The sequence below is a fragment of the Onychostruthus taczanowskii genome, unplaced genomic scaffold (assembly GCF_017590055.1).
Source record: "Onychostruthus taczanowskii isolate IOZ18803 unplaced genomic scaffold, ASM1759005v1 scaffold6, whole genome shotgun sequence".
In the NCBI taxonomy this organism is placed as follows: Eukaryota; Metazoa; Chordata; class Aves; order Passeriformes; family Passeridae; genus Onychostruthus; species Onychostruthus taczanowskii.
Window position 1 is genome coordinate 1962023 of NW_024503679.1, and position 26869 is coordinate 1988891.

General features: G+C 40.2%; 1 protein-coding gene across 1 annotated transcript; it reads right to left on the reverse strand.

Annotated features, from left to right (window-relative positions):
- Positions 1-412: 412 nt before the first annotated feature.
- On the reverse strand, positions 413-26518 carry RAB8B (RAB8B, member RAS oncogene family). Its single transcript, XM_041418385.1, has 6 exons — positions 26113-26518; positions 9940-10000; positions 8846-8906; positions 7181-7246; positions 4962-5012; positions 413-4503 (listed from the first exon to the last, which is right to left on the reverse strand). Exons 1-6 carry the CDS (start codon positions 26234-26236, stop codon positions 4411-4413), a joined length of 456 nt encoding a protein of 151 aa, XP_041274319.1. The 5' UTR covers positions 26237-26518; the 3' UTR covers positions 413-4410.
- Positions 26519-26869: the final 351 nt, after the last annotated feature.

Genomic DNA, 26869 nt, shown 5'->3' on the forward strand with positions numbered 1-26869 from the left:
CCACAAAAAAAGGAGAATGTTAACAGCTTAAGTCAGTAGATAATTCTTAATCAAATTGGAAATTGTGTCTCATGTTACCTTTACAGGCATTGCTCAGAAGTACTTTAAAAGGGCATTTCATGACACTAAACGTCTGGAAAAATGGTTTCCTAGGAAACTGAAGGTTATCAAAATAATATAATTAGATTTAAGCAATCACTACAGAAAGAAAGGATTTTTCTGGACAACTCTAAAAACAGTGAAGTTTAGGAACAAGCAAAGACAGACAAAAACCCTTGTGGTTCATCACTGAACTAAGCTTTGCAGATACAAGCCAGCAGGACACCTTTCCACAACAAATGTATCAAAAGTAGAGTGGAAATGCCAACTGTATAAAAACTATGTGGAATATTTCATACAAAATACTCCAAAATGCTTTTCATTATGTAACTTTTATTTGAGACACACATTGTAAAAAAGTTCACATGAAATAATAAAACTATTGGACTATGAAGGTTTTCTTAGGAGCTGGGTTTGGGGTTTTTTATCTATATACATCAATACACATTTAATGATTAGGTTTACAAGTTAACCACATGACAAGTTCACTTTTATCTGCAGGAGCTTTTCACATTACACCTTTATACCAGAGGTAAAATGTGCTTAAACACACACAGCAGAACACTTCTATTTCAAAATTAAGCATTTTCTCAAGGACTATACTTTTTATTCTGAATTTAGTAGCTATGTAGCATTAAAATAATGGTAATTGAAGTTTTATTTGCAAAAATGTTCGTAAGGCCATAGGAATGCACTGAAATAGTTAAATTCACCAGAAACAAGAAAAATCAATGTAAATCCTGCTTTTTTTGGAAGAAAGAAATACAAGTTTTATTTATAAGAGTGAGAATGGTATAAGCAGTTCAATGAACAGAGGAGAAAAAAGACCTATTATTACCTACAGACCAATCCTTAGCAAGTTTAACATTGCAAAAATTCTGTTACATTAACAGGTAACCCAACAACAGATGCATTTTCACAAATAACACATTTATGCATTTTACATATTATTGATGGACTTTCAAATCATTATGTTTTCACAATATTTTAATGTGATATGTACATTCAAGACTTCTTTATTCGCTTGTGAAAATGATTCACGTAATTCTCTTAACTTCAGCAGTCTAGTATGAGAAAGTCACAATGGGAAATATTCTGTAAAAAGAACTACAGGTCTGAAAATTCAATCAGCATTTTTGAGACTGTCCCCCCAAAGAGAAAAGTGAGCTGCATTAAGTTTCATGAGTGGTTTAAGCTTTAGCAATATTAGAACTCCCAGATAAGTCAATAACACATTCTATATACACTCAACAAAAAATTCTTGTGCATGTTTTGCTGAGCACAGACTGAAAGTTAAAATTGCAAAGCACTGAGACCAGTTTGTTTTTCATTTGGCTTTTTTGTAAAAACCATTTAGAAAAACATAGGTCAAGATATAGTGCACAGGCATGGGGCTGAGGGAAAGTTCTCCTAAAACTCCAAAGCATAAGCAGCATATTTGTTTTATTGAAATCCACCCAAAAATGTCTGCTTTCCTGAAAGGTTAATGGCAATTTCTGGAAGAAAACAGAAATACAATTGCTGCTAAGTGAATCATAAGTATATGACTTTCATTCTAATGGGCATTAGAGTACTAACTAGTTGACTGAGGTATAGTTAAGAGTCCTTCAAAACTTAAGATTATATAGTCTTGAGCAAAGTAACAACAGAGACTGCACGAAACAATCATAGTGATATTAGAAAAGCCTGTAATACCCAGCATCTGATGCATAGGCAGAACATACCATTATCATCACCCGCTTGTCTAGAGGAAACCATAGCTAAAATATCCCAGTAAAACATACAGCTGATTTGCATGCTAAGATACAGCACATTTTCCCACGTCTGACAGGGCAGACTGTACACAGAAAGGTCTCTACTGACCAAAAGTTAGCACACTGATAAAGTGCAGCCACTCAGCCATTTAATACTGCTGGAGAAGTGGGGTGGGGGCAAAGACATAAAGAAAGAAATCTGCATTTTACCTTATCCATAAGATCACATGAAATTAGAATTCTTCAGTTTCAGCAGATGACAACAAAATTGCATTAAATTCTTCTACAAATAGAAAAAGATGAACTGTACACGAACAATAAGCAAAGGGAAATATTTACTGCAGTACTTTCTCATGCATAAAGTGAATTTCCTATGGTCTTACCTCACATTTATGTACAGTTTAGCACAGCTAAATGTAAGAAAATAGCAAGTTCTTTTCTCCCTCCCACCCTCCCCCATACAGAGCAGATACCCCAATTCGCTGCTGCTTCAAGAAGCACTTCATAGACTCTACTACTTACAGGCTCTTTCAAAGGGAAGTTCATGGAGACTAATATTGAATGAACATTTAACCACACAGTGAAGACAGGAAAAACAATACAAAGCATTCTGTAAACAGTGCCAAACACAGAACATGTCAGTTTTGGTTTGCAGACAACCCCTGAGATAAAAATCAAAGTATTACGACACCAAGTAAGTCAGAGGTAAATTACTGAAAATAAACAACATTCATAATTGGTGTCACAACACTTTCTGTATAGAAGCACTTTTTTTAACCATACAGAAAACATAACTGCTTTAGCCCGTCCAAGAAAAACATCAAGGGTAGACAACAGAGCAGTTAGGGTTGCTTTGTTTTTTCACTAAACCTTGTTGCCATGAAGGTTTCTCTGTTCTAGTGCAGCAACAGCAGTTTATGAGATCCACCGTCTAGTTACAAGAACTACTGTTAAACTACGTGTGGGGACAGGCTGATAACCACCTAAAACTTTATGGAACCAGCTACTAAGGTTAAACCCTTTAAAATCAAAAGCTTTACCTCTAACGCTATTGGCCTGTTCGCTTTCAAACTGTTTCAAACAGACCCAGAGATGACAAATTCAGTACCTGACACAACAAAATGGTTCTCTGTGGTAACAACTAACTCACTGTTTACAACTCCAGACAACCAAGTGAAGCAAAAGCATGTCAGACATTTCCTTTGACAATGACAGAACACACCCATCCCCTAACAGCAAACATGCTGGACACAAACTTGTAGTTAAAGCTTACAATGGTCCACGTTTGGCACACCAACAGAACTAAAGCACCTGTTTTAATTGCTCATTGAGGAAATTTTTCAGAAGACAATAAAAAAGTAGTAGAACAAAGACTAGGTTATACAATGCTCAGTTGAGTAAAAAAAGGCAACTATGTTTCACCTCTGCTTCTAACAGTCTAGGTCACTGTACCAGTTTTTGATGAAAAAACAACTGCTTGAGCAGACCAAAGACACACATTCAGCATTAACAGCAGAACTAGGAGTACATTATAGCCCTAATGCGAGGCTTCCTTAGTGCCAATGCTTACAAACATTAACAAACTATCCTTAAAATTAAGAGTAGAAATGGAAGTCACCTTTAGAAGCAGTCATTTCTCAACAAGTGAATCCACAAAGAGGTTACTCAAAACCCATGCATTCAGCTTCCACAAGCCACTTAAGTGATAGTGATGAGGCCAGTTTGTGGTGATTTCAAATCCAGAGTGTGCTTCCTCATCAGAAACAAAAAAAGGAGCAGACAGTCTGAGCTAACAAGGGAAGTTAAGTGAGGAAAGACACTGTGTTTATTCAAATAACTGAAAGGTGCATCTGTGAATCAGACAGTGACTGGCAATTCAGAACACAACTTTGCTAAGTCTGGTAAAGAAAGAAAAGCATACTACATTCAGGATAGAAGCCATAGCTTCTGCATGAACAGATTTGTGCATCTAAGAGACAAAATCTGTACAAATTTGTTAAATGCCAATTGTTACAGTAATTCTCATCACTAGAGCAACAACATCCATACTGCATGGCCATGAGTATACAGCATAGAAAATAATGGAAATGAGACTCAATTTTTTCCCCTGGCTCTTCTGCTTGAAAATAAATTTGTTTAAAAAGAGAAATAAAACTGTGCACAAATCTGTTAAGAATCTTACTTACAAGTCAAACTGTGCAAATACAAATGTAAGATTGTGCTGTAACAGGCAGTAAGAGGCCAATATGGATGTGCAAAGTTAAAAGAAACATAGCAGCTTTTGCAACAGGCAATAAAACAGAAAGTAAAAAAGAAAAACAAGTTAAATCTTGCATTTGTGTCTCCACTTCATAGCTTCCATATCTGAGAAAGAAGAGCCTGACAGGTCAATAGGCTTAGTGAGCAAAATCCGCTTGGTATTTGTGTATCGCAGTCTACGTTCAATGGAGCTCTCAGCAGCAGCTTGGTGGTATTATTTTTGAGGCTTTGTGACCCTGTGCTTTCAAAGAAGCAGAAAAGGTTCTAAGTGTGCTGCAGTCTTATCATTAGAAGTTCATCAAAGTAGCGTGCATCGAAAGAAGCTGCTCTTCTTAGATCGATTTTCTGTTATTTTTACTGGCCCACCTGCCCCCGATGAACTGTTGTCATTCTGAAAGAGAAAAGTGTCAACATCATAAATGCAGAAAATAGCATCTCTAGCTTTCCTAGTCTCCCTTCCCACTTCCTCTGCTTGCAAATTAATAACCAGAGCAGAGATCTGATTGAACTTGAGCTCCTCAGTTATCCAGACTTCATTAATCATTTGGTAAAAAAAATATAAACATTTATATAACAACCCAAATCTCAAGAATTAGCTGGAGAAGAGACTACATAATAACACGGATCACACTACTGCATTTTGGAACAACACATCAGTTTCAGGCTGCCCAATGTTAGTGTTCATGCAAAATAATGAATAGTTATGCACTGATGTGTAATAAAGTGTGATAAATCACTGCTCAAATTTTATCTAGTAAATCCCTAGGAGATTTTGGTAGGGCTGCTACTCAGTATTATGATACTGTCCTCTCACTCTATCTAGTTTGTATGCTAATTGGAAATACAAACCATTTTTCTGTTGAGCTTTGTCATAATGTCTCGTGCAAGTGTGAAAAATGCCTGGTGAGGAGGGGAAATAAAGAAAAACAAGAGTTAGGCACAAGACACATTAAGGACATTATAAATTTGGACTAGACAGATACATTAACCATACAGTGTTCTGCAGGCCACTAGAAGAACTTTGAGTTGCAAGACACTCTATGTACAATATCTATATATGTACATACAGATATTGTACATATTGCTGAAGTTTTACATATACATATAGATATATATGTATTTACATATACATATATATCTATATGTATATGTAAAACTTCAGCAAATGTCCTTTAGAAGAAAAAACTGTTTATTTTTAGCCTCCATCTCGCCAATCTTTGAAGCAAATGAACAGACCTTCCTATTGCATACCTCTGGGAGAGAAAAAAAAAAATCAGCTGAAGACAAGGCTGTATTTGCTAATCCAGTTTTTATTACCCCCCCTAAACTGAACTGTGCATCACAATTAGGAACCCAGAGAGGTCTGAGAAGGGCACGCCTGGGAATTCACATTAAGGTTAGCTTGCTTTCTGTCCTCCAAAGTTTTTACTCTGGACTATCTATAAGGCTATTTAAGCTTCCAGTATCTCAATTAAAGACAAAAACCCATGAATAATTACTCTGGCAAATCTCAGCATCCCAGATTTCAATGTATGAAGGAGCAAAGAAACTTCTGTAGCAGGAAAGCTCTGCAATTCTCCAGGAGTAGGAAAAAGCAAGACTTTAGGCTGTCTGGAGACCCTAATAATGAAAGGACAGTTCCAGAATGTAAGAAGTATAAACACTTCCCCTCCCATTGTGTTTGGAATATAGCCATAGACAGGCACTCATTTAATGTAAATAAATCACAACAAATAAATTATTTCTCTTCTGATCCCAAGAATATCACAATTGTGTAATTCCCTGCAAGAAAAGCATTTGGTGGAAAGTAAACCAAATCATTAGTGATTGCCAAATGCCTACACCAGCTGCATTTTTTAATGCTTTCTTCACCATTCATGTGACAATTTAAAAAAATATTTAGAGAGCCAAACATTCTGGAATAAGCACAAACTACTGCTGTGCATTTCATGATGTGCAGGGTTTAAAATGAAACTGCCATGTCATGACAGAGCAAGCTGACCCTCCAGAGGAACACAGGTCTCCCCTCTGGAAATGACTCCCCATGGTCCCACTTCCAGAGTCAGCTCTAAGAATCACAAGGACACTGAAAATCAGATCAAGCTGCTCCAGGTGCAGCATGATGCAGATCAGTCCATTCTAACTCTATCCTGTAAAACAATGACCCCACAATCAGAAAAAAACCAGCCTGGCTGGCACAACACCCCTCTTGTTATTTTAAAGTAACAATGTCTTCAATTTCTAGTTAACTTGTCAGATGCACGAGCTGAATTAAGTAAGTGTTTGCAGGACTCTTAAAGAAAAAAAAATCCCCTAAAAAGACTTTTAAATGATTAGGTATAAGGATAACGCAAGTCTACATTGTTGGGTGAATAAATCTTAATTTAACTGGCCTTTGATAGAGTTATTTTTTTTGTCCACACTTCTTACACAGCTCAGATCCTCCCCCACCCTCCCTGAGATGACACGAGTGATTTATATCAACAAAGACTGGACTTGGGCCACTCTTCCTTCCCACTCTATTTCCTTAAGCTCTCACAGAGATCTTGTGGGTTTAGCACGAAATTTATTTGCAGGAAAAGAGATTATAAATCTATAAATAGCATTGTGAGTCTTCTTCCTCGTCTAACATGAGCTCATGACTTGATGTTCAGGTTAATACATGAATTTTCAGCCTCATCTGCACAGCATGTACTTAGTAGTAATCTGAAGGCTCTGTGACACAGTAGCATGTTATCCTGAAAGTAAAGAATCCCATTTCCTGCACAAGGCACTGTTCTAAAATTAAACCTATTCCTTGCCCAAAAGGACCTGAAATTTAAGTAGCAAGGCACAGACATCTAAGGCAACTGTTTCCAACAGTAATAGTAAACCATTCTGTTAACACCCATTTTTAAAACAATTCCAGACACTACCAGAAAGCCAGAAACAGTTGGATCATAGCAGTAGACCCAGGAGTACGGTTGGGACTTCAGGTCCCAGGGCAGGTGAGAAAGCCCAGCAGACCATGGAGCACACCTCCACAGAAGGCATTCAGGGAACACCCAAGCGTAGCACCCATCTCTTACCTCTTCCACATTTATGCTGGATTTTGCACTTGTCTCCAAAAATTTGATTCCGTAATCAATTGCTAACTGGAAGAGAGGTTAAAGTTTTTCAGTGGCTTTGAAGTTCCTTTGTAAAAGTATTGTTTCACCCAGGTTCACAATAGATTCATAATAGAATAGATGCTGCATGCTACAGCAAGCTTTAAAAACCAAACCAAGCTAGTTTCACTTCTATTTTCTCTTGCAAGAACATTAAAGACTATGAGATAAAGTATTAGAACTCATCATACCCTCACATAAAGTCAAAACAAAACAAAAAAAGGACATTAATTTCTGACCAAAATACTTATTTAGGGTCTAAAAAACTGACTTTTGATATATGCTGTAGTTTTAATTATAGTTAAAAAAAAAATTCAACACTGGGTTATAGGTAAGTCTTGTCTCAAGGCATTATCCCATGGCTTGGAATTTACCCACAATATTACTATTTAACATTTTTTGCCACTGTTACAGGTTAAACACTCCACCTATACAAAGCTTTTAATTATTAGCCTACAGTCAGGGCAAGTTTAGAAATTCTATTACACCAGCCACCAGGATCTCTGGTTAAAGTCACATTTAGATGCAGCAGCTTTAAGCAGTCCAGGATACCAAACCTGTCAGCTCCAATCAGCAGAAGCTTTTACCCCTGGGGCTCTCCCAGAAGCTTTAGCTCTTTCCAGCAATTCTGTACATACACTGGCATGGGATTTCAACAGTTAGCAAAGCATGAGAAACCAGAGAGCCATTGCATTGAGGACAGACTGCAAGGTTCACCTCCATTTCCTAGGGCCTTTCCAATCATTCCCCATAGGACAAATAGAAGTCCTTGGCCATGGACTGGGGAGAAGACCAGGTCAGTGAAAAAGCCTTTTTAAGCACTGGAGAGCTCTAATACAGTGCCACAACCATTATTATTTCTCCCTGTGCTCTGTGACAGTGGAGTTATTTGGACCCACAGCCTATGAATGCCACAGATCTCTTCATACAAAGCAGAAAGAACCTCAAACAGCAGCACAGGGAGTAACCACCAAGTCAAAATTAAAGGTGTCCCAACATAAAATATCTCAAATCATAGCATTAAGAACCATTACAAGCATTGTACCACAAGGGTGCAGGCTTTAAGTCAATTATTTGACTTCAAGTCACTCTCAATGGAGGAAAACATAACAGTAGGTGTTGCAAGTGATTGTATTTCTAGCCCAGACTTTGCATTCTCTACTGGCTGAAGGAAAAGCAATTCAGTGAAACACACTTTTAATATTAAAATAATTCATTATCCATTTTTGAAACACTGCAAGTGTTTAAAGGTGTTGACTGCATTTAAAAAAACCAAACCTCTCTGATCAAAGCTTGGTAACTTATTTTATTAAAATCTGCAGAAATTTTAATTATATTAAAGAAGACAATAGGGCTGGAAGTTTCATCACAAAAAACAGGCCTAGACTGAGTACCAGCAATTAAAAAAAGGAAAAACAAAGAATAAACCCCCAACCAAACCACAAACTTCATTCCCCACCTCTCAAGCCACAATTATCCAGTCCTCCAGTGGAAGACTTACACGACACAAACTTAGGAGCAGCAAACCAGTTCCACTAGGTGTGTTTAGGTTTTTGTGTTTAGGTTTTTGGAAGTGTGAGCACTCACCATGGCTCCTCTGTAGTAAGCTGTTGTGATTGTGCGGAATCTCTCCTGGCCTGCTGTATCCCTGCAAGTCAGTGAAAAAAAGGATTTGTTTTACACTCATGAGATGCCTTATTAAAGAGTAACAATGCATTGATACTTGTTCATTGGGAAAAACACACCTTTGGCTGTTTGCACAAGTTTCTTCAGCCCTCAGCAGTCTCCTCACTCCTAAGCTACCCTCCTTACATCAGCAGTTAGAGCAGCACCAGAAACGTGGCACAAAACCACTCCAGTTTTCATGCAAGCAATAAAACTCAGCAGTACACAGCCTGCCCTCCAGTAACTCAAAATAAAAAGCTCTGATGCATCCACGTCCTGTCTTAAACAGAAGTTAAACCACACAGCAATAAAGTATTTCAGGATAGTGCACTGTCACATCCAGTTTGCTGCTAAGTTCAGCCACTACAGCTCAGTGTGCTGGTGTTCTGTCCTGGCTGACCTGAAAGCAGCACCTGTCCGTGAGTGACCCAGCACACCCAAGTGTTTGGATACATTATATATTTGGTGATACCAGTCACACCTCGGGAGAGCTGAACACCAAAGGCCTGACAAAACCCAGCTTTTTTAACCTATATTACAGACAGAACATTTTTATCAGCCACTTGTGGCACTGCACCTCCTCAGTCACAAGGATCCTGGCTCAGAAGACCCAGTTTCTAGTAAGCCACCATGCAAGGAATTAGCACTCACCTGTGGCTTGGTGAGTACAACCAGGTATCAAAGTACCAGAGGAGATTACCTTTTATTGGCTTGCATATTTTAGCTTACAGCTACTGAGTTAATATTTCTTCTCCACACGGAAAAGCTAAAGGCACATTTAAGAGGACAGTTTTTGATAAACTAGGAAATTGCTGTAATGCTTGCATGTGAGCAGGCTATTTCTAGTGCTACTGAAGCAGAACCACTGCAAGGGCCAGCCAGAAGAAAGCATAAACCTTATGAACAGTCAATTAATAAAAGGTATGAAACTTCTGGTACACTGAAGCTCAAAAGCTTTGAAGTATTCTTTCTCAAAGTGAATTCATTGAAAACCTGAATTGCTTTGGAATACTTACCATATCTGTAGCTTGATTTTCTTTCCATCTAATTCTATTGTTCTGATTTTAAAGTCGATTCCTGCCAGAGAAAGAGATACTCCTCAGTTTTGCATTTAATGAAAAGGAAGTGTTCAGTTTCCTTTTGGCAATTTGGTAAAAGGAAACTTAGTCAAAAGAACCATTCTGAAGCTGCAATTTCTTCCACACACTTGGAAGTGCTGAGAATGCATGAAGTTCTCAGCTGCATCCAACATCCACATAGTATATAATAAGGATAAATTATTCTGCACAATGAAAGCAGGCCATACTCAGGCTCAGTACTAGTTAGTCAAGATCATTAGAGGAAGGCTTGATCTCCAGGTCCTTCCATTTTACGCCAACAAGGTCACTGTGTATTTCTCCTGAATATCTGACTAGTCCCTGCAGTTTAAGTCAATTCCCTGGCACCTCTGGCTCAGAGTCAGAAATAAATCCTGCGACCCCTCAGTTCCTTTTCAAAGCCAGCATCTACTTTTAAAAACTGATGTTTGATCACAGTAAATGGTAATACAACACAGGAGATACAAGACTCCTTTTCCAAGAATACTCATTTGGGGACAATTAAGATTTTCTAGGAAGCTCCAAAAAGCATCAAGAAAACACTTCTCTCCTTTTCCCCTTTATACTTCCACATGGTACCCATCAGTTCTCAGACTGATTTTGAAAATAAAATTCAGATTTTAAGCTATAGGCTTTAAAAAAAGATTGAAAAAATTAATTCAGAAGGGCTTAATAATGTCTTTTGAAGGTTTAGAGGGGTGAAATGGATTTCCAAACAGACTAGCCCCTTAATCCTAACTACTTTAACTTTTGGATCTCTAAATCTGTATTACAACACAGGTCAGATTGAGACTGCTCAAGTCTCACTACTACATGACTGCCAGATTTTTCAATCTTGTGACAGTATCCCCCAAATTAACTGGTTTGGAAACAAATGGCCCACTTTTTCTTCATTGCATCTTAAATAGTTACTTGATACTTAGTTGTAGTTTGTAAAAGATGGGGATAAATTAGAAGAAATTAAGTAAACTTTCTTAAAACATGATTTAATTTACAATTATCAAAAGTATATTAATTGGAAAAATGCTGTTTCTAGCTTTAAGAATTCATCCATCCACTAATCAGGAAGCTATGGGAGTTTTTACAACACCACAGTAGAAACAGAATATATCTATGTTCATTAGTTATTTGAATTTCATTCTTCTCACATGCAATATTACTATTTTAATACACTGAAAAGAACAACTTTCGGCCACTTAATGTGCCATGGATACGTAGCTCAGCTCATTAGTTAGACTACAAATTATGAGCAAAACTACCACATCAGCACTTAAACAGCACAGAAAATTAATTGCATTAATTTAAAACGCTATGATTACTAGTACAATTGCAATTCACAAGATTCACTGGTAGGAAAAAAGATACTTTAATTAATTCACACTCTTCTAAAAATGACATAAGAATTACATGCACTTTCAAAAACCCCCTATCCTATGTAACATAATTTCAGCAAGTGTTTCCATTTTACATTGCAGAGGATATTGCCTCCTGTGTTGTAAATTTTTTCTCCTAACTAGGTGCAATCACAGCTGCTGAAATCACAGATAATTGTGTTCAGATCTGAAAACAAATAACCTTTGCCCTGAATAGATTTTGTTTTGGCCTCAAAGGTTATGAAGCACAAATATGGATTTCTCTGGAAAGGGCATTTTATTGTGGCAACAGCAAATTAAATCAGTTCTAAAAGTTCATTTGTGTCTAGGCCTGAAGCTTTGGGAAACAACTAGCAGGAAAACTGGATTCAGAGACTGCTGTGGTTGAAAGAGGATTCTGCCTGCACTGTGAGCTGCTGAAGCTGAGGCACAGCAGTGACTGATCCTGTAGGGGAGGCTTTCTGAGAAGGACTCCTGACTGCAGCACAAGCTTCCCATGTGCACCAGTCCAGCTCTTGCACAGACTGGTTTCTCGTGGTTACTCATTTTCCTTGCAGCACTGAAATGATTTATACAACCACTCCTTTGATGACTTCTAAAAGTCAGGACCTGCACAAAAAAATATCTTCTCAGAACTTAAGATTTCTAGTGTGAACTTCACCCAAATTCTCAATTATTTATTTCAAAGCTAAAAGAAGAATATAAAGGGAAAGGCTGTAAGTACCTCTGCAACAGTAACATTTTGGAGGTTAAAATGAACTAGAAACTGATGTTTCTTTTGCTTTCTCACTTCAGTATGAGGAAGTGGTGAGCTACACACGTTCAGAGCAAGCCTGGTGACATGTGCTGCCACTTCCGCACAAGTGCTCTTGCATGGCAAAGCACAAACCACGATCTGCTTACAGCTACATCGAAATTACACCATGGAAAACACTCCAACAACTACAGAATTTCAACACTAACTCTTGACAGAAGATTTCTGTTGTTAATCCACTCTTCTTTTGCACAGTCATACACTGGGATACAAAAGTTTGAAAAGTTACTTAGGCCAAATGAAGAGGAGTCGGTGAATTAAAGTTTGATTGCAAAGGATCACACAGCTTGCAGTATTTAAATGCAACATGAAATGCTGTTCTTCCAGTAGGGAGAAAAAGAAACATCTGGATGTCCATCTGAAGTTAAGTTTTAGAAGCTTTTAGAAAACACAGACCCAGATTAATGCTTAAGAGTGCAAATGCTAACAGGACAATTAACTGCTGCAGTGGAGTTGTCACAGGGAAGTCTGACACACTGGTGCCCATCTAGCATGTCAGCCTATATAAATATAGATTAGAGCCACACAGAAGCATTTGTTGCAGGAATCACAAACCTGCACTCTGCAAGGATAGAACCCAGAACGTGCAACCTGAACTGCACATTAGTTAGGGCTGTAATTGCTTGCATTTCCCTTGCAGCATGGGGTAAAAAAGCTGAGGGCTTATTGTTCTTCCAAATCCTTTCCAGATCCTTGCTAACTACAGGCCAGGGGTGCATCCTCCCTCCTCACTCTACTGAGGGTATTTGCTTCCATAGCCTCCAACAAAACTCCATCTAGGAGCACACTGGGCAACATCATTAGTGCCTCAGGAAGGCTCTCACAGAAAACCCTGGCAGCTGTATGCTGCTGTGTCTACCTTGCATTGCTCTGCAATAATCAGCTGATAAAATTCAGGGCATGCCCAGTCAGTGACACACAGGCCAGGGGGACTGGCCTCACCTGGCCTCTTTTGGTTTAAGCCAAGAACTCATGCCCATCTCATATCCCAAAGCTCTTCTGCCACTCCCTCTTCCCCTACTCCACTTCCCAGTTTTTTCTTCTTATTCCAGCCCACTTGGGCAGATTTTACCCATAATTAAGCTGCCATGCAATAATTTTAAAGGGACATTGTGAAATATTAGAAAGAGCTCACAACACTACAATAGTAAACACCCAGGACTGCCCAGCAGCACGTATAGAGCAGTTCCTCTTCCAGCTCTAGTACCAGTGGTTTCTGCCATGAACCCCAACAAACCAGCCTGACGCAACTCTTACAGGAATGTAAGGACAAACTGAGCAGGGAGGCTGAAAAAGTTCATTTTGTTACTTTAGCTTTTAAAACAGTAGCTTACTCTCTGGGCATCACTGTTACTCTTTTGTTCTCCCCTCATCCTGATTTTAACCCTGTAGCCATCGGAGCCAATATCTCATGTTTTTCATGCTACAGTATCTATTCCAGCTAGGAGTCCACTACAACTTTTCCCTACATAGTACCACTGCCTGGACAGATTGTCTTGTTTCTTCTTTTCAACAAAATTGCTGTTACAGAAAATGCTACAGCACAAAGAAAGCAAAGAAACCAAACCGAAGTATTCTGGTTGAAGCCAGAAAGCTGTTCCAACTGTACCAGAAAATAAGTCCTGAAGGTAAAGGTTTTTAGGACTTCAGTCTGCTCAGCAAAATGCTTCTGGAAGGGTCATGTTCCTGAACGCTTTCTTCAAGCAGTAAAATGCAGACACAAAAGAAACTTATACAAATTAGTGTAAAAAAACCCAAACCTGAAACAAAAAATCCTGCCACTGGTGGGCAAATATTAGAATTTTTAACCTTTAGCTTTATTACCCAATTCACCAGTACTTTAAGTTAATTTTTCATGTGGCTCTACACTAGCTTGCAGCAGGAGGACCTTATGTGTGCAGCTGTAGCAAGAAATCAGACAGGAAATCAGCAGCATTCAGGATGTAAATAAACATCAGTCTCTGGTAGCATACACTAGCCTAACTACCCCAGCAGAGTATTGCTCCATCTCTGACAAATCAATACTTTTTTTTTAAAGTATTTTATGAACTAGCATTTTAATTTACCTTTTGATTTTATTTAATATATAAGCCAAAGACATTTTAAGAAGTCAGTGAAACAAAAATTGGCAAAGATGCTGTGAAAACATGAATACCAGATTAGCTTGCCAGAAAAATCTTATTTTAGTCCCATCTATCACAGAACATAAAAGACACACCACAGTTTATTAAAACAAAAAGGGAACTGTTTTGCATGACCTGCATATAATAAAAGCCTCACCCTCTTAAAAAAGCTGTCTTCCTATATGTCTAAATCTTACTTTACTCCTTTGAAGTAAGAATGGAAGAATGAAATGGAAATAAAACTTTTTTTTTTTTTTAATGGGATTCTGCAATAAAGAGAACTTTGTGGCACTCACCACCACTGGACATAGACCACAATAAAAGGGATGGGGAAGGAGTCAAGGTACAAAGTCCTGTTACCCTTCTGAGCAAATCAGCATTGGAAAAATTGGAATTTATGCGTCAAATTTCAAGCTAGGCTTGATCCAGCTTCACAGCATTGGTCCTTTCTAGCCTACTTGGTTTATATATGAGGTTGTGGGGTTTTGATTTTTTTCAATGGGCTGAGCTGGGAAAAGAGAACTCCTTATGAGCTCTTTACTGCAGGACATGTAGGAGTCTTACGATACACAAAAAGAAAGAAAAATGTTTTCTGCAGTCACTTGGGTTAAGTGAATTAAAAGCAACTTTGAACCAAGCAAGCAGATTTGTAACTTACCTTTAAAAAAAAAAAAAAAAAAAAAAAAAGGAAGTGAGAAGAGGCACATAACTGAAAATCAATATGCTTCACCCTCAGTTTGTTGAATCCTGGGAGAGAATTACTCAGAAGATACTCCTCCCTCTAGGCTTGCACTTGTGGACAGCGAGTGGCTGCAGCTGCACAGGAGAGCTGGGAAGCAGCAGTGCCCCTCTGCTGCAGCTGCTGCAGTCCTGCTCACCCCGCAAGGCACAGCAGCAGCAGCAGCCTCCCAGCCCTGAGGCACAGCAGCTCTTTCAGCATCATCTGCTGCCAGGACATTTCCATCACACCCTGAGGGGCTGTGAGCACTGGGGGCCCTGTCACACACCTGTGCCACCACCAGGTGACACACGGCAGGTACCAGCACCCATCACACACCAGTTGGGTTAGGACAAGGAGTTTCATCACCTTCCACGGACAGACCTACAGATCAGTACTCCAGAAACGTGCTCTTTTCATATCTAACCAACAGCTAAGGGACATCAATTTGTTCCCACAGATTTTCCCCACAAGCTTACCCAGAGTTTACTCCTTTTTTGTTTTTGTTCTCAGCAGGAGCTATTGCAGGGTTTGGATTAAATACACAATTATTTTTATGTGGTTTTCAAAAAACATTTTCTTGTGCTACATCAGTAATACTGTCTCAATCTACAAAGGTAGATAAATGAAGCTTCAGAAATTTGCTTTTAAATTAATCTTCCTAGAATAATTATAGAAAAAATTTAAAAATTACTTAGTCGGAGTCAAGATCACTGTAAAAGGCAGGGTAGAGAACCCTTGCAACACACCAGTGTGTCATACAGCCTCATACAAAAGAACAAAGTCTAACCATTTTGAACTTGAACGTTTAGCTTTAGTCCCTAGTAACATCTGCAAAGAATTTTCAGATGATCTCAGCAATGTCTTGTATCAGTATGTAAATTAAAGAGGCAGTAGTCTTTTATTGCATTCAAAATACAGCAGACTAACACGAAACACCCACCACAGCAGGGTAAAGGTCAACATTTTTTCAAAAGTCGTAAAATGAATTATTTTAGAATTAAACACAAGCGCAACCACTTCTAGTTACTCTTTCACAACTTAAAGGGACAAACTGAATTGCATTCTTTCTGGGCAGCCCACAAGAACCCACAACACACTGGTGACCTGGAGTGGGCTGGATATGCTCCTTCAGGTTAACTGGCCTTTCTTCATCTAACTCTTCACCCCCACCAAGAACCCAAACCCACACAACGAGAGACAGAGCAGTGTCTCGCACCTTGGAAGTTATTAACACAGAAAGGCTCTCAAAGTTTAGACTGGCAAAATAAATATGTACAAATGGCTAAAGTAAGTGAGGCAATAAAGAATGGGGATGCCATGTGCATGTGTTTCCTGCTCCTAAGGCCTTGAGACTTATGACCAAGATCGGCTCAGTGCTCAGGGTGCCAGCAAACGGCCACTTCCTGCAGCACGTGTCCCCTCAGCTATGGCACAACCGCCACCCTAAGCTTCCTTTCCTAAGATAAGCTACTTTCTACTTAAAAGAGAACAAGGGATTCAGAATAAAAGTTACAACCAACAGAATTAGACCAACATTTGAAACATCCATGTTTTTTTTACAGCTCAGTAGAGCACTGCAGTGTGATCTGATTAACCACATGCTAAGCTCTGAATCCAGTGCTCTTCAGCCTCTTGCTCGCACCAGTGCTCCTGTGAGTTCTGCCACTGCAACTGCGACCTGCAGTGCTTCAGTGCAGACACTGCAACATCCCGAACACTGACGTCCTCTTCTCAGTGTTCTGAAGTCAACTCGCAGATTGTGCAGATTGCTTTGAGCAAGGCATGATTTTAAACACCAAAAGTACTCAATATAAAATTCAAGACTATAAAACAACGTAACACTAGAAACTTAATACTACTGGACATGAGTGAAATTATCAACTGTCACAAGAGCCCAACTTTAAAAGGGCTGAGTCCCTGCAGAATGTACTTTAGAGCTTACAGTCTAGACACCATGAAAGTGCACAGAAATTAACTCACGGTCTACCTCTTATTCTATACTGAATGTAAAATAAGCTACACTTGATGGTAACTCAGTTACATCTAAAACAAATTTTAAATATATTAAAATTGTACTATTGATACAGACAGCAAAGTTTGTTTATTTTAAGGATTATTTATAGACTGCCTGTCTCTAAGAGGAATGCATTAACTTAGTTGCTTAGAGAACATATTCCTTTCAAGCCAAGATGCAACTGGAGAGCAGCAAACATGAAAACTGACCAACAGACTTGAACTGAGGCTATAGTTTCACAGCTGAAACTAGGTGTCACTACCAAATCCTTTCTCCTTTGAACTCCCTCATCTGCGTGAGTTCCATAATTCACCTTACCACCATCTGTAACAACAGCTGATGGCACAACCTGAGAGCACAGGCACTCCCAGGCAGACCTCTCCTCTGTGAGTGGCAGAGCTACTCTGTTGAAGCAGGCATCAAACTGAAGCCCCAGCTAGCAGAGAGCCAGAGGCAGCTGGCCAGCAGCTCCAGTGTGGATCCCAGAGCAGCTATCAGCCAGCCAGCTGCATGGCAGTGCAGGGATTGCTCTGTTGGTCACACTCCAGCTGGGGCTGGGAATGGAGGAGAAATACTGCAGTGACCTCCCAGGGACCCAATGCCACACTCACTCACTTGTGATGCAGCTGTGGGAGACTTGCACACCTCTCACCTGCTTTGAAGCTCTTCTTTCCCTCAGGTCTGCAGAATGTGCAGTGTGCAGCTTTCTAAAACATGAAAAAAAAATCTCTGCCATGTGCTCTAATGGGTAAGAACACCAGATTTCCCTATCTAGAAGGTGCCTTATACAAAAATTTGATTCCTCTTTCAGAAGTTCAGTGCTTAATACAAGATGATATGTGATTGATCAAAAGCATAAATTAATGGGTAAAATTAAAAAAAAGCATAAAAAATCCCCAACCCCAAGAACAGGAAAAAAAATTATCCTGAATCTGTTGCCTGAAATGATCTATGTTTGTAGGTGTAGAAAACATAGAAAATTATGTCTTTAGCCAAAATAACTCTAACTTAATATTGCTGTCAGGAAAAAGACAAAAAGAATTACTTTGTCCAAAGTTAGCATCTTAAGAATCTAAAAGGTTGAAAAAATGGCTTATGCAATCAATACTGCCTTGCCACCACAATTTAAATTTCATTTTTTATTACTCATAAACCAAGCTTCAGCTGTGACAACAAGAGCAGGCCAAAAAGATTAGGATTGCTTTTGCTCCCTAATTTTTGGTGCTGGTGTCTATACTAGACAGTGAGAAATGGAGATGTCACTTCTTTAAAAAGCCTCTTAACTCAGGGCTCTACATAAACTGGTTATTCAGAGTGAGGAAATAGAGATTCTGGGGGGCAGGACATTGTTTAAAACAGAAGAGGTGCTACATGAAAAGTGAGCACACTGAGTGTCCCAGGATCCACAAAGCAGAGCAAGAACTGGCAAGTCCATGACTGCTTAGAGATAAGATGCTCTCACACAGTTCAAACAATGCACTTTGTACCTCCTATTCCCTGTCTGCCTGCCACTGGCACCACATAAAAACCCCACCAGCTGCAGATTTAACACAGGTATGGGAAACACCACGGGAACAGCTGGTATGGGCAGGTGATCACTGCTACAGCCCAACAACTCATACTGCCCAATGCTTCTTTGATAGCTTCAGGGATGCTACAAAAGCATCAGAGATAAAAACGAGTCAAATTGGATAATGTTAGAGCAGGTGTAAGTCACACATGATCACCGTAAAGACAGAAGTGATGAAATTTTTGGAACTTTTATAGGAATCCACAAATACTCTGCTCACTTTAGAGGGCACAGATGCTTACACTGGAAGAAAAAGTACAGAGAACAAAAAAGCACATATCAACAATATCAGTAAGACAGCTCTTGGCTTTAACTGGCACTCTGTCCAAAAGGATTCAAGAAGAGCAAAATGTTTCATCCAGCAAGAATTATCTCTGTTAAAATAAATAATCTAATCTAGGAATTTCAGTTAGAGTCTGAAATACAGTTGTGTTAGAAGCAAGTGTAGAAAGTACCTAGTGAGGCAGCAAAATCAGACCAAAAAGTCAAAGCAGAAGGTTTAAAGTTAGTGAAGTCAGTGTTAGAGACACCACTCTCAGCAGCCCCAAAACATCATTTTCATCAGAGGCTTTTTTAAACCTATGTTTTTATCCATGGAGATAAGTAAGCATGGGGGAGGTTGTGGTTTGTCATTTGCTGGTTTGTTTGAGAAGTTAAGAACATGAGAGAAGAAAGGCTGCTTTAACTTCTTACATGAATGACAAAATAGGCCTTTTTTTGAAAGGTTTTTACTACCTATACTAACAGGCACAGCCACCTAACTTATTAAGAAAGAAAAGTATGACCTTTCTGGCACATAGCTGTTTTCTTCTCCTACATCATGCAAGGTTCTTTTAATGAATTAACTTTAATTAATTCTTTATTTTCTTCATTTGCTTTTCCTGCTTTGCATGTTCTAAGTACTCCTTTCTACATCACCTCTGCTAAGCCAGGAAAGTTCTCCCAGGAAGTTACTCTGTTTCTTTTTGCTCCTTTCCATGCCTGGGTTGACACAGATACTCCTTCTTTAATCCCAGCAGAAGTCACACCATACAGACAACATATTTTGACACGGTAAAGGAAAACTATTGTTCTCTGGCAGGTGGAAGAAAGGAGGATTTTGTTGGGAGGTGTGAGGGGAGGGGAAGCAGTGTATGTGTTCCCTGGCTGACAGACACTTCAGCTTTGCCCAATTTCTTATACTCAGCCTGGTTTTCCCAATCTCCAGATGTGGGGCTAGACTCCTACTAGTTAGCAATACTTTTTGATGTTGCCATACATATAAAAGGATGCCACTAACATTCATCATCAGGGTTTATTTCCTCTGGTCCCCAAAGCAGAAGAGTCTACATGATGGCAGCAAAATTAACATGTCTTAAACCTGGTCAACTGTTTGTTCTCTAGAAGAGAAGCCTTCTGACACATGCAGTACTTTACTTGCCTTTAACTACATGCAATCTAATCAAAAGTGTCATAGTTTACATTTAACTACATGCAATCTAATCAAAAGTGTCATAGTTTACATTTAACACGAATGTTTACTATAAACCACAAGATTAAACTGATATTAGATGCAATTACTAGTCAAAAACCTTCTAAAAGGCACTAAATTACAACACACTGCAACCTGTGTTGGGACAGGAAATTACTGGCCTAAGTTTTGAGTTGCAAGTCTGGTAACTAAAAGCCTCAAAGAGTCAAGTTTTGGGTCCCAGAGTAAAAGAAAGATACAAAGAGTGAGAGAAGGTCCAAAGGAGGGCCACGAGGATGGTGAAGTGTCTGGAGGGGAAGCCTTACGGGGAACAGATGGGGGCACTTGGTCTGTTCAGCCTGGAGCTGGACTCGAAGATATTTGTGTGCTCATTCCAGCTCAGGATATCCTGAGTCTGTGATTCTAACTCTGTACAAAAGCCTGACACACTCCAACTTTATTGATGTTATTATTTGTCCTAGTTTATCCACATTAGAAAAGTATCAGAGTTATTTTATATATCTAGTCAGCCTGATGACTTGACACTTAAGCTACCATAACATCCAATTAAAGATAAAAAGCAATAAAATATCCTTTGAATTAAAGCCATGTAACTTCTAGCACAAAAGATGAAATAAACCATCATTATAAACACTGCATGTATTCTTCTTATTATTATTATGAATTTTAGTTAATTTCTGAAGTAAGACAGTCTGAGATGTATTTCTACTAAAAGGATGTATTTCTACTTCAGAAGGACTAGGAAATCCATCCCAAAAAGTACATAAAAATTCCCAAACAAAAGCCGTGTCTTCAGTACCTCTCTCAAAGCCTGTATGCATCAGCCAAGACATTTGTTCCTACCCTTATTCAAAGTTAGTCTGTATTCTTAACTTTGCATTCAAACCAAGTCACAAAAGCAGCTCAAAACTGCCCTCCTGTCACTCAAATAACCAGCAACACATAACCAAAACAGACCTCCATCTGCCAATTAGGAGTAGGCATCAACACTCAGACATCTGTCACTGTGTTTTCACAGAGTAAAACGCAACACAAAAGCTGCAGCAGCATTTTTAATAGAAACCAAACAATTTCAACTCCATTGCTGGCTTGTTGCAGAATACAGTAAGGTAATGCAACCTCACCAGCAGATGAAAATCTAAGTTAAGATGTCCTTTGCTATCAGCTAAGTGTTAGTATCACATCTGAAGTTACAAGACACACAAACTTCAATGCTTTTAACCTGCTATACCTTCAGCTACAACTTCCTGTTCAACATCAGGACAGCATCTTGCTGACCACCCACCACTGACCTTGAAAACAGAATCATTCTTCCACTTTCATACTGACCTGCACAGAACTGTCTTCCCTATACCATGTAAACCCTGTCCTAAAGAGATATCCTAGACCCACATCTCACAAGCCTCTAACACACACTTCCACTCTGGAGATATGTGTGACAGACTCACCTGAGTGTCACTGAACTCACCTCAGTCACTTCAAAGTCCAGATAACAATTAGTTTGTAGTAATGACCATTAATAAAGTACTCCTGACAATGCTTTCCTGATGCTTCCCTGCCTTCTCTTCCCTGCTCATCTATCATTGATATGTTTTCTCCTACAGCTCCAACCATCTGGAGAAGCCCAAAAGAAATTGACTAAGGACAGGAAATGCTGCAGCTTAATGGGAGGGTGGGTAACAAAAACCCAAACCTCAAGAAAGCAACAATCAGTCCTTGTCCATCATACAAATAGTAAGTAACTGTGAAGAAGAAAAGTAGAAATACTCAATGAGGCATCATTTGACTTGAATACACTAAAACGATTTCCATTACACATTACAGACATGGAAATTTCACTGCAAAAGGGAAGCTGGTAATTTTGCTTGACAAAGGATTTTCATAGAAGTGTTCAAAGGTCAGCACACACGTGCTTGCCTGCCAGAGTAGTGTCCTATTTTGGAAGATGTAGACTAAGGAAAAGTTACTTCTGTAAAATCAACAAATGGTTTCAGCTCTCAGATACAGTGCTATCTTGTGAGCAACTTCCTGCCAAATGCTGATATCATCCTGGATTAAAAAAATAAATACGACAAATTTTGTTTCTGTCAGCAAGCCTTTGTACTAAATCAGAAATGCTATCAGCTACAAAGATTCAACTTTACACTCATAGAAACCAGCTGACACAAAAAAAGCTGAAAGGAATGCAAAAAACAAATCTTATTATTTCAAATTATAAACCAAATCCAGTTTTACCAGACACCACTACTTGAACAGCAAGTTCAGATACTTAGAAACTGCTAAATTAATGCTTCTGATTCCTGTGTATCGCACTGAAACTACTAGCAAAATGCTCATGAGATATTCCAAGATAAGTTTTGCTTTAGGAGTTGCTAAGTATGAAAATGAGCTGACTCAACTGCATTTTACTTTCCATGTAATGTGCAAAAGCAGAAGTTTCCACCCAGAAAGCAAACTAAACAACACAACCTTACATAACACACTCCCATTGTAAAAAAAAAGTTTTATCCCATGTTCACAGTGAAAAGCTGATCCTCACTAGGGACCACAGCAGCATTATGCCTTGCCAGCACTTTCAGAAATTCTAACAGAGCTACAGAGCCCTGTAGAAAAAATTAAAAGCTGCTAAAGGACAAGGACCTGTCGTGTCTAAAGTTGCTTAAGGCCAATCTGTGCTTTTACAGAGTCAAAATGCATCGCTTTGAATAATCCAAAGGTCACTGGTTCACTTCTCATAATGGGCAGCAAAGTCTGCTGAAGGTATTAGTTATGCCAGGTAGTGAAGACAAAGACATGAAGGCTCTTGTACCAACAGTCACTCAAAAAAAAGAATAAAAGAAGTCTGACGAATTATAAATACACATGCATTGCGCTTTTATCACACTTCTTATGCAACTGCTGGCCATGGGACACCAGGCTGGAAGTCCCTGATGTCTGAACCAGTCCAACGTTGATTATGATTATGAGCATGACCAAAGTCTCGAGGAGAAAAGTCAAAGGAGCATTTCCTAACCTCCAAGCAATCTACATGGATGCTGTAGCCTTACAGGCACATTTTGCATGACAGCAAAACAGAAGGGGTCTGTGAAGTATGACACAAATACACCACGCACAATGACAAAGTAACTACAATTCATTACAATTCAATTCATTACAATTCATATTATTTCTATAATATGAGCACTGAGGAGAAGTAAAGCAATTTTTCTATATAAAATAGTATTTCCATATCTCCCTCCTAACTTTAGTTTTTTCCTTTTGAAAAGTGTTTCCATTGTTTTGGTAACTGGAGTGCTGTAGTTTAACCCTGGTTAAACTACAGAAGAACAATAGGAGTGGGAAATTATAAGGAAGTTATCTGGTACTTGGATATGATGTGGGCCCTTTCATTAGGGCAACAGAGAGTGCTTTAACTTCTGGACCTAAAATCTAAGAAGAAAGTTTAAACTGGCAAAAATTTAACCCAATCATAGTTAAAAAAAAAATCTGAATGACTCATCTCACAAAGAGCATGTAAGTACATAAGACTAAACAATAAAATTTGATGTCAACACATCTCAAACATACGCCTTCTTAGACTTCTACAGTAAAACCAAGTCTGATCTTGTTAGGAGAGACACACCAGAGGAGAACTGAGGGCACATAATATCACAAATCACTGTTAATTGAACACACATCATAAGCACCATCCTACTGCAGGATCCACTTCATGGAGAACACACAAACCAAACAGCCTGGCAGCTCATACTCCAGGAAAACTCTGTATTTAATGGGAAATGCTCATCTGGGCACCTTAAACTTGAACTGGCAGGGCAGCCTGTTTGGGAGAAGCACAGCATCCCTGTCTCCCTCCACAGCATGGTTAACTATGACTTATCAGTCACGGAAAAAAAGCAGAGTTGTTAAAAATGGAATTCCCCCAAGCTCATCAGATGGACCAGTTATGACTGTAAAATCAACTAGCACTGAGAAGAGAGAAAGGGCACAGGAGCACATCTTCAAGAACAGATTACAGCCACATGACAGAGCTACAAGTAACACACGCAATCCACGACAAAGACTGAAACAACTCCAAGTATTTTTATTCAAGCATAGGTCAGCACTTTTATGAACAGTTTCACTATTTCCTGCATCGTCAACTTTCCTGCTTGGAGGTTCTTTGCTAAAAAATAAAAGGGGACTAGAGCTATAAGAAGGAATATGTAACTGTGAAATCACAACTATTACCTACAGAATTAAAAGTACACCTCAGTTATTAAAAAGTTTCTTCAAGATGACTTGTTTTGAAAACAAGGCACTTGCACAAACAAATATAAAGGAAGGAAATGAGAGCAAATCCTATATTTACTGAATAAGGTAAGAAAAAACAACAGCATATTCACAGTCCTGAAGACTTCAAAGTGAATCAGTGAGGGGAAAAAAAAATCTATCAAGGGGCTGAGCAGTTCAAGAAACATCAAGAAAATGGTTGGAAGACAGACACACCCATTTATGTTAGCTATCTCTTTAGAAGTATAAAGAAGCAGCACAGTACCAAAGCAGGCTTTTTCTTTTTTTTTTTTAATGATACAGCATTTATTAATGTTTATTAAGCCTTTTATCTACCACGGGTACAGAATAATAAATGTTAAGGTAAAATGCTACTCAGGCCTTAATCGGCTGGTGTTACTGATACAGCATTTTGAAAATGGTTGCAGAGAGAAATGTGCCAGAAAAATGCAGAAAAACTGTTCTTAAAGCATTAAAAATCACGCCACACCTAATTTAGTCAATCACATGTGCCTAAATAAAGATTGTTTCTTCCTTGTGTGCCAAACTCAGCAAAATAAAATGTCTGAAAAGGACAGGGCATTAGGGTAACATAAAACAAGTTACGCACTATTTCACCTTATCTTTAAAGCAATTTCTTTTCAAGAGAATCTACTCATTCTCTTAGTGTTATTTTTTTAAGTCAGCATTAGTTTTGCCCTCCTAAATACTACTAACCTCCATTGCACTTTTCCCCTTCATCCCCAAAACAGTGTACTTCACTTTAAAAGTGACCTCAGCTACAAGTAGCTGAACACAAATCTCAAGTCATGCCACACTATAGTTTCAATTCAATTCTATCTCAGTGAAGGCCTTGAAAATTTTGCTTATGTTTATTTCAGCAGTGTATTTTAAAACTTACAAGTCTGACAAAAATATAAGTCACAACCACCTGTTTTGATATATAACACTTCACTGTCATTAAAAAAGGTTCGTGAAGCTTAGAAACGAACCCTTTTTCACAACCAAATTCAGGACAAAACATTTGTCGAGGAGCTTCTAGAGTCGACTGAGGAGCTCGAATGCAACTACTCCAAATCTCAAAACCGTGAGCACACAGATGCATTAGAAGCGTACAGGGAAGAACTGAGAGTCGAACCACCTGCCCCGAGCGTTCAGCCACTGCCACCGTGCCACAGGCAGCCCCAGCAACCCTTCCCCACTTTCTGAACATTCGCACCCCAACACGAGTCGCCCCACACCGGGAGAGCCCCAGAAGCCGCGGTTCTGCCTGAGGCCGGCAGCGCTGCGGGCTCGGCGCGGGGATCCGATCGCCCCGGGAAGGGGCCGCGGGCTCCGACAGCCCCGGGAAGGGGCCGCGGGCTCCCCTCGCCCCGGGAAGGGGCCGCGGGCTCCGCGCGCGGCACCACAGCGGCGGCAGCACGGCCCGGCCCGGCCCAACTGTTGCTGCGGCGGGCACGGCAGGCGCCGGGGCCGCTGCAGGAGCGGATCGCACCCTGCGGGCCCCGCCAGGGCCGCGGCACCTTCCCCCGCCGGACATCCGTCCCGAGCGCTGCCGCGCTGGGCTACCGCTGCCCCCGGCCCCCGGTCCCGCACGGGGCCCGGCACGGCCCGACCGCGGCCCCGACACGGGCGGTGCCCCCGGCCCTTCCTTCCCTCCCTCCCTCCGCGCTCGGCCCGGGCAGGACCCCTCTCCCGCCGGGATGGCGGCGCCCGGCCGCGGGCGCGGCCCCTCACCGATGGTGGAGATGAAGGTGGTGTTGAAGGCGTCCTCGCTGAAGCGGAAGAGCAGGCAGGTCTTGCCCACGCCCGAGTCCCCGATCAGCAGCAGCTTGAACAGATAGTCGTAAGTCTTCGCCATCTTCGCCTGGGCTCGGCTCGCCGCCGCAGCAGGAGGGGGCGAACGCGGGACGGAAGGAGGGCGGGACTCCGGCGGGAGGGCCGGGAGGGAAGGGAGGGGAAGGAAGGGAAGCAGGGCCGGCGGAGGGAGGCGGCGCTGCGGGCGCGTCACGGCGCCGGAACCGCCGGGCCCGACGGGGGCTGTGGTCCGCAGGCCCGGCGCTCGCCCACCGGGATTGGGGCGCTGCTGTCGCTGCGCGGTCCCCCCGGGCTCACTTCTCTCTCGAACCCAGCAGGAGTTGTCAGCAGAGTCAGGTAGCTATGTGTTCAAGTTAAATAACGGCAAAATACTCTCGCGTCACCAATGGGTGAGTCTAGTGTGTCGCCTCAGAAGTTTACATGTGGCCCTGGGCATGTCAACTCAGGAAGAAACTTGTGCGCGCAACACAACAATTATTTTCATGTTGTCTCACTGCAAACGGGGGTATTCTACAACAAGAGATCTGCTCTAGAGCAATTGAAACGCTTTCCCCCATCATTTTTCCACTAATAATCTCTTGGTGTGAGGCAGCCTCATTATGCATTCATTATAGCGTGTTCCCCACAGGATGTCACAAGGCACTATAAAAATAAATAGCACTACTGAAACACTTCA